This window comes from Phalaenopsis equestris, unplaced genomic scaffold, assembly GCF_001263595.1.
Source record: "Phalaenopsis equestris unplaced genomic scaffold, ASM126359v1 Scaffold000002, whole genome shotgun sequence".
NCBI lineage: Eukaryota > Viridiplantae > Streptophyta > Magnoliopsida > Asparagales > Orchidaceae > Phalaenopsis > Phalaenopsis equestris.
Genome location: NW_018164444.1, coordinates 74,481,159 through 74,496,214, shown reverse-complemented (window position 1 = coordinate 74,496,214; position 15,056 = coordinate 74,481,159). Strand labels below are relative to the sequence as shown.

Sequence of the window (15,056 nt, the reverse complement as noted above, 5' to 3'; positions counted from 1 at the left end):
TATATATATATGTATATATATATGTATGTATATATATTGTTTTTTGTACGAGTGTTAGGATTTAATAACTATATTTAATTGGTCTGGTACTATATTTGATCCGGTATGCCATCAACAATGGATTAAACACATATGATAATACATTGAAATGGTAGAATAAAAATAAAGGCAAATATAATAATTAAAGAGCCTTTTAATAAAGATAAAATACTAATCCGTATAAACATCTTCCTCCTCTTGATCATTAGTGAAAACAGTTTTGTTTAAACTACTTTTTTCGTCCTGATCTTGTGAATGTGAAGAAGGTTCTTCTGATGCTTGGGTAGGAGATAAGCTCTCAATATTGACACCAACTCTATGGCTCACCAAGTATGTTCCATTCAAATAGCCTCACATGAATCCTTTCTCAATACATTGGTATTCCGGCTCTTTCAGTACATCAAAATCATAAATATTGTCATAAGTTTTCTAAATATGATCTCAATTGTTCTCTTAAAAGCTACAGATTTTTTAAACTCTGCTATAGCTCTCGATCTTACAACATTTTTATTAGCTTTCTTTTCTCAAAACAGATTTTATAATCTAATTCTCAACTTCAAGAGAACATCTTTGCATTTAGAGCAGTCTTAAACTTTTGGTGTTATGGATAATGTCACATGGTGTCTCTATTTGTTGTTCTCATGTTTTATCAAGCTCCTAAAACTACAAGGATAAGGAATTCACCACAGTAGATAATTCAATCCTACATTCAAGTAGTTAGACTTTCTAATATTGATACATCTTTAGCTTTAGCATTATATCTTCATTTATATTCACCTTAAATAAATTTGACATTTACAAATTCTAAATTCCATACGTTCATAGAAAGATTCAACTCAAGAACAATATCCATCGTCTTCATCGTGTGAAATAAACAAACTTGTATGATATAAATGAATTCAATTGAAATAAAAGAATGTATACATATATACATATATAAAAAAAGGCTTGTTGACTCTTTAGATCATTGAAATCCAATGCATGTATGATTCAATACTTCTTTAGGAGTGTTGATTTTTTAGGGACGTGGAGTGGATTGATCTTTTTTCAATATTATCACATTATTATCATTTTTGTTGTGCTCCAGAATAGGCATTTTACCCTCTTCATCTTGTGAGGGTCATTTTAATAAAACTTTTGGGGCTTCTCAAGTCTCAGTTTATTTGACTTTTTAACATGACAACATGTGGTCTTCCAAGATGAATAGAAAGACCAACTTTAAATAAGCACTCTTCATTCAAAAAATTATTAAGATAATATACCTGATATTGAAAATCTTTGCCTCTTTTTATATTGAAAATCTTCAACATATCTTCTACAGAGATATGGAGAGGAACAGAAAGCCCCTTTAATTTTTCCGATTTTTCATGAAGGCCCAATTGAAAAATCCACTAACACAATTCTTCAGGGGGGTCCCTCGTTCTCACATCCAACCATTTGCTTTAAGTAGTCATACGACCATGAATAATACATGTGAATACGTCTATCCTTGTCAAATTTTTTCGAGTCAGTGTTGCAGCACTCGCACGTGAATGCACACAATCACACATGCCAATGCTCATACAGACGCATGTGAAGGCACACGTGCACACACCTTAGTGCACACATGGGTGCAACTACAAACACATGTGTGAATGATTACACAACCACTCCCACAGACGCATGTGAAGGCACACGTGCACACACCTTAGTGCACACATCGGTGCAACTACAAGCACATGTGCGAATTATTACACAACCACTCCCACATTTGCTCCCCCATCTATACCACCACAATTGCACTAATCCACACATAATCAACACTTAATATTATTTCTTATCTATGGGAGTGATAGCACACAACAATAATCAACCCAATAACAACCATAATTTTTTTCTTATATAATTTTAATATAACAATCAAAGCAGTTATAGTAAAAAAAAAAAAATTATCTTCGTGATAAAAAAAGGTTTATATATATATATATATATAATATGTATATATAAATGCTCAAATCTGGACGGCCCGGTCGAAGATCCAACTGAACCGGACAGAAGACAAAGGCGCCTTCTTAGCCCTAGTTTGCCTTATCTCCTCCAACTTCCTAACCCTAGCAGCCAAACCGCATAAGAAATCCTGCGCCCTATTCCCCTCACCAGAAAGCCCTTCGAGTTTCTCCACCTTCCATCTCCCCACCAAAAAGTCAATAATATCCGCATAATCCCCAGAGGTGTAGATGCCCAGACGACGAGCAGCTGCCCCGAAGTGATCGAAAAGGCGCTCATCAGAGCCGTCGAACATGAGGTGAGCGGGCATGATGATCTTCTTCTTCATCATATCGGCCAAGGCGATGATGCACGTATCAGAGTCGATTTCAAAGAGCTTTTCGACGAGCTTAATGTATGCCGCCTCATGTCGCTTCTCATCGGCGGCGACAACGCCGCAAATGCGTGCGAGGTTGGGATCGCCATGGCGGCTGGCGTGGCGAGCTGTGTTGCTGTGTGAGATGAAGGTGGCTCGCTCTTGGAAAGAGGTGTATATGTATCCCCTGAGTGGATTGTTCTCTGCCTTCACATACTGTTTAGTTATGACAGATTATAGTTTAATTACATGAAGAAAGATTCTTGTTTGCCAAATAAAAACATGAAATTTTTAATTTTGACACTTGCATTTATGAAAACTCCTAGGGCATTCCCTTTGATATAGATCAACATAATGATATAGATCTACGGTGTAGATTGGATGCGGTGTCCGTATGCAATAATATTTCCTGAGGAGTCCATAGATATGGCCTTAAAGCTCAGGCATCCTTACTCTTATTTTTCTCCTACTAGGTTATCTTCTAAATCATTTTCAATTTCTTGAGAATCATTCCTATTTATGAGTAAAGCTTTTTAAACATTGCCTTGTTGTATACTTCCCATATTTTACTCTCAAGATTAAAGGCATATGTAGAAATATTGGCATTTATAAGAACCCAAGTTAAAGCCCAAGAGAAGACCCATGCTTAAATTATTCATATTTATTATTATTTTTTTTTTTTTAACATTTTTTAAAAAGCCTTAGAATCAAGAATGGCTAGCCACTTTTATGTGGGAGATCATCCTGACCGTAGATCACCTGATTTACGGTCAGGATTGGACACCGCATGGAATAATTTTTCCAATATGTGGAAAGCTCAAGGGTCATTGTTTTATTTACATACTTTGTAAGCAAATTAAAATATTTATTAAGATATTTTGTTTAGAATAACATATTTATTATGCTTGAATCTTCATTCTTTTGAGATTTACTAATAATTGGTGTGATTTGATGCTTATAATTATTCTCGTTATTTTTATTTGCTAATGAAATAATCACATTCTCTATATTATCCTAATTTACCACACTACATTGAAAGCCTCGTTCAAGGCTAGCAAACTCTCAAGTCAATCATCAAATTTACTCAAGAGACCTCACTAAAAGCCATTAGCCAAACTAAGTAAGACTAATATCATGACCTATTCTCTACTACTTTAGTCCAACCTAAACTCTATTAAATCTAGTTATATATTTTAGATCAAAACTACACATCTTATGCTAACATTCAATAGGAATTCCAAACTATTAAAATACTCTAAAACTCATTCTCTATAATGATTTTCCAAATCACATCTAACAAGTAGAATGTAGATTAGCAGTATTATTCCTACAAATTTATCCATCCAAACCATTCACCAATCAATCATAAATACAATAGACATTCTTAAAAATTAAATTAATAATATATAGCCATATTAATCCCTTAATCTCACCAAAAATGTCACGATACACTTTCACATTTTGTAGTAGAGCAAACATTAGCTAGAATAATTCTGGTTAAAGGTTTGAACAACCCAAGAATTTTTTTTAAAGAAAAAAATTTGTGGTGAGCATGCCTTCAAAATCATGTGTCATTCAAATAAGTTTTTGGTTAGTGAATCTCATTTTTTTGGCATATTTAATCATGTTAGTTGCTTGTAAATCTAGTGTATTTCTTTCAAATCAATGATATAGTGTAAAACCTTATCAGTGTGCTCTACCACAACACTTGGTCAGTACCCTTCTTTGAATCTATCATTATTCTTTTATGATGATTGAAATTTTTGGTAAGGGGGTACACCACATTAAAATAAATAAATTTTACCTAGTTACAGACATAATTTTTTGTATTCTTTTCTTTTCTTTTCTTTTCTTTTTCTATGGTTGAAGGAACTATTTATTTCTCCAAAACTTAACATAATTTATGATATTTAGAACTCAAGGTACATAACATATTTATTTTATTAATTTAAAATACATGAATAAAAATCTATGTATAAATTTTTTGTCTTTCAAGCTAACAAGTGTTTGTTAAAATATTCTGAATTGTTGAAGAGTTGATGTTGAACTTCCCACATTTCTTATGAATTTTTTGAATGGTGAGTCAAGATGATTGAACTCTTAGACTAATAAAGTATATATGCTTGCTAAAGAGTTTAATTTACCAAAATAGAATTAACTAGATATATCGAGACTTACTAAACTATTACCTTAACTAAAGGAGGTTGGTTGGGATGGGTTATTCTTAGATTGAAATGAAAAAAATAAAAAGAATCATAAACTTTCTTAAAAATTGTGATAATAAATAGCATATACAAGTATTGGCTATAAAGTAATGGAATCTCCTTGTAAAAATATATTATATAGTTTTGATAGCCTAATCTCTAAATAAAATTGTGCTAAAAATAATTATAAATTGGATAATAAATTTATTAATGTACTTAGTGGCGTCATTAAGAATGTCATTAAGAATAAAGCTAAATTATTTTTTTTCACAAACCCTAGAAGAAGCTATTAATTATGCTTTACCACTGTAAAACATGAAGATATTTGCATCTTCTACTCGAACAAGTACCAAACCCCACAAATTCATCATATTAGTCGGCTATTAGATTCATTCAACCTACTATCAAAAACTCCTATTATTATTAGTTATAATAATAATAATAATAATAAATTGAGTTCAAATGTCAAAAAAATTTCAAATACCAAACTAATTGAAATCCAAAATGATTTTATTAGATAAAACTAAGATTTCTATAAATAATAAATTTTAATAAATTTATGTGTCATTAAGAGATAAAATTCATAGAAGATCCATCAACTAATATGAAGAGGTGTCTAATTATAACTAAAATGGTGTCATTGGATTAAATAAAAGGAATACTTTTAATATCTAAGTTAATGGGTGACTTCTCCGTAAAGATTTGATAAGAACGGGTTTAATGAAGGCCTGGAAATATATGTTTTTTATTATTATTATTTTTCCATGGTGGACCATATTTAAGTCCAACCAAGATCCAACTTAAGTCAACCCAGGTCCAACCCAAGCGAACCCAGGTCCAACCCAGATCCTACTTAGGCTTGATCCAGGTCCAAGTCCAACCCAGGTCTAATACAGGTCCAACCCAGGTTAACGTAAGTCCATTGGTCCAACCCACATTAAACCAAGTCCAACCCAGATCAACCCTGGTCCAACCCATGTCAGGTTCGAACCAAGTCAAACATGGGTCCAACCCATATCAACCTAGACCCAACTCAGGTCTACCCAAGTCCAACCCAGGCCCAAACTAGATGACCTCTTACATCATATCAAACTGAGCTAATCTGAGCTGGAATCCTAGCTTACCACAGCTCGACCCTAGCCTAAGTCTAATCCAAACTAAATATATGTTATTTCATATATAATTTTCATGCTTAGTTTTATGTTTTATGTTTCATGGATAGTCTTCAAAAATAAAACAAAAATAAAAAAAATACATAAAATAAAAAGAACGACGAAAACCTCTCGCAAAATGATTTTTTTCGCAAGCATCAAAATCAATCCTAAATAAAATTAAACTCAAAAAACTAAAGAAAACTTCCATTTTTCATCACTAGTAACAAACCTAGAAATGTAACATAACATGAAATAAATATTGAATCTCAAATAATATTTAAAACACATCAGGATAAAGAATGAAGAAAAAAACCTATATAGATCTTGCATGAATTTTAGGTTAGCTAACTTAGACATGAAATAGAGGATCAAACACTTACCCCAGGTTAGTCTGAGTATAGAAACCTAGGTTAGTTTGATAAGTATCCTAATTAGTGTTAAGGGCCAGAATATACAAAACAAATAGACCTACCCCCTGAGACTAGAAGGAATGCTTTACAATGATGTAACTCGTGGTTATTACAAAGATAATTCAGACCGCCTTGAAACTATGAATTTTCTTTGCTACAATATTTAAGGGGGATTCCTGATTATGAGGTTTTTTATAGTTAACAAATACCAATGTCTAAGTGAAGACAGAAAGCCATGGGTATCCTGATCGGGGACGTTATTCCCAAAGTCTAGGTTACTCCACCACTTAGAATTTCTCATAGAGTCTAGGGTGTTTTTCACTCTCATCTAGAAATCCTACTCACCTGACTCTGTCCTTAGGTTAGGGATTTCAATCATTTCAGTCAGTTAAAGTCGATATTTCTAAATAAACTTTTGACTATATCTGGTCAATTCAAATTCACTATCTAATAATTTTGAATTCTTCAACCATCACTTTTAAACCCCCTTCCTCTAATGATTAGATCCTCGCATTTGGGCTTTTCTATGACACATTGTCATCAAATTGTATGTCTCATTCTCTTGAACTTAATTCTTCCAATTTGAAATCTTTCCTTATGCTCAACCACTTCAAATGTGAAAGTCTGACCTCTGATGATTTGACTAATTACATTAATCAATATTTTTTTTTAGAGCTCAGCTCTAAAGATGCATATAATTATGAGGGTTTTCCCTTGTAGGGAATGAGACCCTAGAATTAAAATAAACTTTATCTTACACTCATAAGGTAAGCAAAAAAATCTAGTTCCATAGACTGATAAGATTTTCATCATCCAGGTAATAGGACCAATTTTTAAGATAATATTTTTTTTTTCCTTTAGAAGGATATATTATTTTTTAAAATTTTGTGTCCAACCATCAAAATAGAAGTTTTCCAAAAGTTCTATACCATGTAGTGACACACAAAAATCCTCCACCAAGGTTTTTTTCAAGCGGCTTTGCTAAGGAATCATTCTTCTCTTGATTTTTTGTAATGAGTTAAAATCCTTCTATCTGACTTTCTATGTGTCCATCAAACTTATTTGATCTCCAGGTCATGTTTTGCATCTTTAATCTTCATGCTTCTGACTGCTTATTTAAACTTTGTTTACTGAGTGGGGTTTTCAGGACATGCTTCATCATCAATCCTCGTCATCGAGAGATTTTCAAATTAAATCTAATATCGGTTCCATTTAAAAGAATTTTTACAAGATTCTACAGTCGACTCTCTATTGATATATTTTTTGTACTCATTAGAAAAAAGATATCTCTGAAACTCATTTTCTCCCTTGAAATGGAAGCAACCTAGCCTTTGACCCAAGTCATCTTACTGGTGGGTCTGCAATCAAGTTTGGGACAGGTTTCAACAAGTTCATCATTTTTTCATTTGAAGTTCAAATCATCAATAAAGAATCAAAAGAGGACTTTCCATCATTGAATAAGAGGATTGTTAAGACTGCCTTTATTGTGACTTCCACTGTTATTCTTTAATCTTCTGAAAAACTTGAAATTAGAAAGACTCATTATTTGATCTATGAAATGCTTAAGACAGATAATTTTCAAGACCAGCCCATTCGATGAAGGCAATCCAGCTTTAATGAAGTCTTAATGACAAAATCAAAATAGGAGACTCCATAAAAGGGACACACAAATAATGGAAATGATCGATAATGTTGAGCCTAAAAACACTCATTTCTTGAGAGGAAGTGGGTTTTATTTACTCTCTACTGCGCAGAGAAAAGAAAACGTCTGCAAGGCAGTTGAATTACTTCCACAACTACCTAAATGCAAAAGCCCTTAGTATGAAAAAGAGAAAATCAAGGTTAACTCAACTCTATAGGATTTTTGAAAATTTAGCAAAGCAAGAAGGATCCTTTTTTATAGAAATCCTCTACGTCGTAGGGTTAATTATGTATCAAAAGGAGAAAAGAAGGATCCTGAAGCACGAAAAGACATCATCAGGGCAATCAAGATAGGTCTTCATATGATTGTCAGTGTACCCATCGCATCGATTATCGCCTGAAGCATCTCTTTTTGTACTAAAATACCTTTAAAAAACTTAGATTCCATATCGATTATCACATGATGCTCTTCCCTATATACCACAACATCTTTAAATTACAAAAGAGGACATACCCTAGGTGGTCATTAAATCACAACCTAAGCCTTGTGTATCACCTCTCCAAATGGATGATATAGGAATACACCCCTCATCGCTCCATCTAATTCAGAGAAGATGCCAAAAATTCAAGACATGATAAACCTTGGAGTTAAATCTATTTTAAAAGACATGGAAATCAAAGAAAGAAACATCAATTAAATCAATATTTTTTGTCAAATTCAAACTATGAAATTCATGAGGAGTATGAAGCCAGTACTAACAAAAGATCTCAATATGTCCCAATCAATCCAAATCACGTTAGAGGCCACCAACACCGTCACCGTTTGAGCTCCACACTATGGATGATGGGGGAGGACAGTGATAAATAGAGACATTATGGACGCTCTGCCTTTTGTGGCATGCTTATCTTTTTATTGATGTATCAGGGTATCTTGTACTCCTTATGAACACTTTCTTTTGTGTGATGATGTGTTACATGATTTGCTTGTCTTCATTTGAGCTAGTTATGATCATATGTTGACATTCTTTATGATATTATTCCTTATGTGAAATATTTTTTAGTCTTGCATTACATGTTTAAGGAATGGATTTTCTTATTTACTCACCTTAAGGAAATTCTCATAGCAAAGTTATGGACTATATTTTACGACTCATGAAGGGAATCCTAACAATCTGACTTTAATATATAAATGCCAATTAAAAGGAAAAATAGTATTAATTTTAATAATTAAGTGCTTCACATTGATAACTTTCGCCTAATACAAAAGGGTTTCAAAATAGTTAAACAGGCACAATTGAAATATTAAAAACTAACCAATGTCATTTTAAACTTTTTAAGTGTTAACAGAGCCAAGTCAATTGAATCTTAATTTTCGAATGAGTTATAATACGCTGAGAAATCATATTAAGAAAAATTTAAGAATTATCAATTATAAGATATTAGACATTTGAAATGCTTAAAAGAAAAATGTTCAATTAGATATAGTAATTCTCAGATGAGTGTGGCAAAAGAAAACTCAAAAAAAGAAATATTGAAGTAAATTATTTGTCTCCCTGAGAAGAAGCTTAAGGTGAGCATTAATCAAAATTTGGTGTCTAACATATCTTCTAATTAATAAAACTTAAACTTTCTTAAGAAAAATAAAACTTAAACATTCTTAAGAAAATTCCTAAGATATTATATTCATGAGTAGTGCTGGGTAAAGTTGAATTGAATATCTAACTCTTTAATTAATTTAAAAATATATCCTTGGAAAGTAGTGTTGGGTAAAGTTGAATTGAATATCTAACTCTTTAATTAATTTAAAAATATATCCTTGGAAAGTGAAAATATTTCAAATATACAAATTTTTGAATTAGGAGCATGGGAATTGAAGAAAAAACTAAGTTATTTAACATTAATGAAAATTTATCCTAAAATGACATTTACATGCTCATATAAATCAAGAAAGTCTCTCATGATAATTGTACGCATCATTTGAGTCCTCTTTGGAAATGTAAATTTAATTAGACAAGTAATAAGATAGTTTAGAGGAGTCAATGTGATACGAATATGTGTGATTGCATTCCATGTTGAATCTCGTCTTAAGTTTGAACATTGTGCCTCTTTTTAACTATCATCCTACCTCTCTTCATGATAGAGAAAGTGTATCATGGAGGTTCTCGCCAGTTAGTGGACTACAAAGGTGAACATCTGATGCCTTGATTCTCGCGAGTTAGTGGACTACAAAGGTGAACATCTGATGCCTTTGATAAAACTATATTTCATAGAGAAATGTTATTTCCAAGGAAAATATGTCTAAAACTTTATGGGAGTTGAATTACTGTTGACTCTTTGAGACTTAAAAAGAAAATGAATTATTCATTTACACAATTTGAGGTTGCATTTATGTCGAATCTACTCGAATCAAATTCAAGTGAAATCTTAAATCCTCGCATCACTTCTAAACTCATAAACTGAGAAAACAAAACATTCCCAAAAAATATAATTCACTTTCAGAATTCAGATGGTAGTCTGACAATTACTGAATCTTTAAATCTTTAAAGAAAAATTGGGTTGTTAAAGATCAAACTTAAAATTAAACTCAATTAAACTTTAAAATCTCAAACGTCAACTTTCTTATAATCCAATCAAAACCTAAATTCTTGAAATGAAGACTAGGGCCAAAACTTAATAGGAAAAAAAAATAAAACTAATTAATTAAAACCATTAGACTTTTTAGTCTTTAGGTCCTTGTCCTTAGACTATTTCAGTTGTTATTGGGCAAAATGTAATTTCGTCAGGGTGTCCTACACTTGATGCAATAAAAAATACTCATAAAACTCAATGAATAAAACACCAAAAAATTTACAAAATAATAAAAATTCAAACAAAACAATAAAATTTTTAAACAAAACAATGACTTCTTAAACAAAAACATCACAATCATTCAAATAAAAACAATCACAATTTCAAACAAAACCTTCAAGCAAAAAAATTTCAAACCGACTAAATTGTTGTTCTCGGTCATCTATATAGAAGTTTTTCAAATGTTCTATGATGTGTGGCGACACATAAAAATCCCCTACCAACATTTTTTTGGTAAAAATGAGACACTATATTAAGATGGATAGAGATGTAGAGTTGTCCTAATTAATATAGAAAGGATTTGTGCATTGTTTAGTCGTGAGATCAAATCATGAATTGAGATAACATTCATTGCACTTCCTCTATCAATAGTAAGCCTACAATTTCTGTCATTACAAATAATATATATACAAAAAAATTTATTCTCTAAAATAAAATAATATAATATTGATTGATGGGTCATCTAAAAGTTATAGTGTGGTGCATCATACTGACTCTATGATGGGGCCCATAATCACATGTGCTAGACACAATGTACATTCAACAATCACAAGAGGGGTCTCACAATTATAGGAGTTGGACTCAATATGGGGGCTCACGATCATAAAAGGTGAACCCAAGATAGGTCCCACAATGACAGAGGATGGACACAAGGTGGGGCTCACAAACAATAATGTGGGACCTACTACTAGAGCACAATTTAAAAGTCAAGCTTCACATTTAAGAGATTTAATTACTATAAGCCATGCTAAATGGAAAGCTTGGAATTATTTTGAAGATAATTTTATATTAGTTTATTAATTGTTGAGTCTATTCCATATTTTAATGTGTATGTTTCAGTGTTGTTTGTTGCTTTATGACTTTATTTCACGTAAGCTTTAACCATAAGTCAATATTCTTGTTTATTTGTCATTTTTAATGCTTAGGTGAAGGTCAATATCAAATTCAACTAAGGAGATGGGGGGGATCGAAGTAAGGAATTTAGAGCGGCATCATGTTGATCAAGTCAAAGAGCCACTTTAATCACTCCAACTTCTCTCTTTTCTTTGTAATTGATTTTTGAAGTGAAGAGTTATGTCTTCTCAGAGAAAATGCTTTTTATATGGCTTTAAAATTTTTGATGTAAAAAGGAAACAGATTTGCAAATAAAAGTCTAAAAAAATGAAAGGAAGACTCAAGTGGTGCAGGGGCTTGATGACTGCTTCAAGGGGAATTATTTAATGATCCTTACATACAATTAGTCTTTGGTGAGTTTGGTATTTTTTTTTTTATTTTCATTTTTTATTTTTTTAGGATTTCTTTTCTTAAAATGTTTATATTTTTTAAGAATTTCATTGAATATTTTTTATTCTATTTTTATCCTCCTTAAATTTCTTCTTATCCCCTTTACAAAAGTTGTCTAGAAATATGCCTAATCCCACCTAGTTAAGGTTTTGTCTACATTTGGATGACCTAAAAACCTTAGAAAAATCCTAAATTTTTAATTATTGAGCTACATCCCTTGTATATTAAATTTGATATATTTTAACACTTTATTTTTAGCACAAAATAAAGAGTAACTAAACCATAGTTTGCTTTCTGTGTACTTTTTTAGTTTCTATTTTTCCATTTTATAATTATCTAAATAATAAAACTTTTCATTAATAAAATATGTTATATTCATCATCATTATTAAGTGAAAATTAATTGTTTTCTTACAAATTTGGAAATCTGAAAAAAAAATAAAGTTGGTCAATTATATCTTGATTTTACCTAGTTCATGTTTCTAAGTCAATGACCCTTACTAATTCCTTTCAAACACCTTCATTCACTTTAAATCATTTCTATACATCAATGTTAACATTCTCTTATAGTTTTATAGGAGGATTTATTAGACCACAACAAGTTCGATATTAGAGATCATGTTGGAGGAGGTTTGAGACAAGTTTGGTGAGAGACTTCAACTAGTTCAATATTTACATTGTATTTATTATATTCCTATAATAAAGTCACTTATTTTGACTATAAGCATATCAAAATCATATATCATTTGACTTTCTAATATATGCTTTAAAGCTTCCAATTATTTTTAAAATTCAAGCTATAATAACCTCATTCATTACTATATATAAAGATGCATCTATTTCACATTTTTTTTATTTTCTCAATAATTATTTTTAAATGTACATTTATATTTACTTTTTTTAAGGTATCAAATATGTTCATGTCAATGACAAAATAGAATAACATGTCAATAAAATATAAACTATAAAAATTATTCCAACTAGCCCATTAAAAAAACAAGCTTGGGAACATTTACTAATGAAGTTAATATATGGCCTTCACAATTATGGTATATATTATTAAATAATAATTTAAAAAATCAAGTAATTCAGTTCTTACCATTCCACAGCCAATGAGATACTGTATCGTCTTCTCCACCTGTCTCATATCCACCCTGCCCGACAGATACAGATACTGCTTCAGCAAATCTCCATGTCTGTTCTCTTCTGCCGTCCAAGCCCTGTTCCATACAGCCCATGGACTCAAGCCTGCACCTGTTTCATCTCCAACTCCATCTAAACCGTTCAAAAATGTCTGATAAGTTGGCAAAGCTTCTTCTGTTATCATATTACCAACCAAACATACGTAATAGTCATCAGGTATTTCTCTTGCTCTGTCTCTCAACTCCATTACTTTCTGGAAGAAATCTTCGGAGCTAGAGTCTGGAAGAAAGTCTTGAGGCTGCCATGAGTTTTCCACGGGTTTGAGGAGACTGAGCATGTTGGTTTCTGCCCAGTTTTCTAAGGATTTGAAAATTTCTTCTGTTTTTGGTTTTGGGGTGGAGTGAGACACTTGGTGTTGTACAAGTTTTGCTGGCATGAATGGTTTTGGTTCTTTCGTTGTTCTGTTGAAAAAAAATAATTGTTTTGAGAAAAAGAATATGTGTTGGGATTGATAAGATTGATTGATTACTTGGTTGAAGCCATGGAGATGTTGGAAGCTCTGGCCATCGCCGGAGGAGGAGAAAGATGAGGAGATGATGTTGGACTTGTTCTGAAGTTGAAGCATGCAATAGAGATGCTGAAAGCCATAATATCTCTGATTCTGATGTTTGAGAATTGAGGGAGGGAGAGTTAGGGAGAAGGCAGAGAAATGAAATGTAGATTTAAGCGAAGGGGAAGCATTTAAGAGCGGGGGAAGATGATTGAGTCAATAAAAAAAAAGAGAGTAATAATACTAATAGCCGTTATTGATATCAATTTCCTATTTTTATGTCAATAAAATCACGTGGTGCGAATAAGTCTTGAATTCAATACTTTGTGGGATATATTGGAGGAGTAAGAGTGGATATGTGTAATTTTTATTAATGATATGGACCACCTATTTATAGGAATTTATTGTACTCCTAAAGTATATAGACACGGCGGAGGCATTTTAATGCATGCATTAATTCGGCCTGTAGAATCAATAAATATGGTGGGGCGGACATTAGGCGAGACGTCCATTAAGCCGGGGGGTTGCGAGGCCGGCGGTCGTTTGGTGAGGCGACTGTATGGGCTGGGTGGCCATTAAAACAGAGCAGCTATAAGATTGGACAGTCGATGGTTCGGGTGGCTACCAGGTCGAGCGGCCCTCATGTCGGGCGGCTGCGAGGTGGGTGATCGTTTAAGTTGGGCGGCTACTTGCTGAAGCTCTACATCAACCACCTTGGAACTGTAGGACCCGTTGCTCTTTCCCGGTCAATCCAGATTGGCAAGCGACGGGTTCGTCCATATGGGTTTGATTAGTTGGATTCTTCAAGGGAGTTCTTCCCCATATCCATCTAAGGCGCTCTGTCTTTACGGTACGTGGGACTGCCCAGCTGAGCATGTGATCTGGGGTCACCATTGGTAGGCCCCGCAGGACCACATCACCTTCTTTGTCTTCTAGATGATGTCTATGTGATTTGTGTTGACACATTCTCGATGTATATATCAGTGAAAAGGACAAGAGGATCAATATTTTGAGACATGTTTGTGATATTTATGACTATTTAATGCGAAATAATTAATCACTTCTTGACTTTTGTGCTAAAGTTGTTATATATGTGGTGTGGGTATTTATTTTTTAGGTGTTTTTTCAAATTCATCTTCATTTTCTTAGTGATGCTAAGCATGGAAGATGGAAATTTTCCGAAGTTCGTTGACGAGGCAGCTTGAGCTTTAGTTTTTTTGGACATGAAGAAGAGGGTGAAATCTAGCTCTAAAATTGAACTGTCTGGAAAACACGGTTTGCCTAAGATGAATGACTCCGACCATGTGATTAAAGTAAGGTCCTCTCACTCGAATAATGGCCGCTTCACGGAAGGTTCTATGATGGTGGGAGGTGTCTTCCAAGTGAAGAAGCATTGAGTAAAAGATAGGAGCCTCATGAAAGGTAATCAGGCGCGTCAAACCGC

At 32.7% G+C, this 15,056-nt stretch overlaps 1 protein-coding gene across 1 annotated transcript; it reads right to left on the bottom strand.

Moving 5' to 3' along the window:
• Window positions 1-2,029: 2,029 nt before the first annotated feature.
• Window positions 2,030-13,803, bottom strand: LOC110026120 (stearoyl-[acyl-carrier-protein] 9-desaturase 5, chloroplastic-like). The gene is made up of 3 exons (XM_020726939.1): window positions 13,592-13,803; window positions 13,019-13,523; window positions 2,030-2,596 (listed from the first exon to the last, which is right to left on the bottom strand). The coding sequence occupies exons 1-3, from the start codon at window positions 13,708-13,710 to the stop codon at window positions 2,030-2,032; spliced, it is 1,191 nt and encodes a 396-aa protein (XP_020582598.1). The 5' UTR covers window positions 13,711-13,803.
• Between the last annotated feature and the right edge of the window lie 1,253 nt (window positions 13,804-15,056).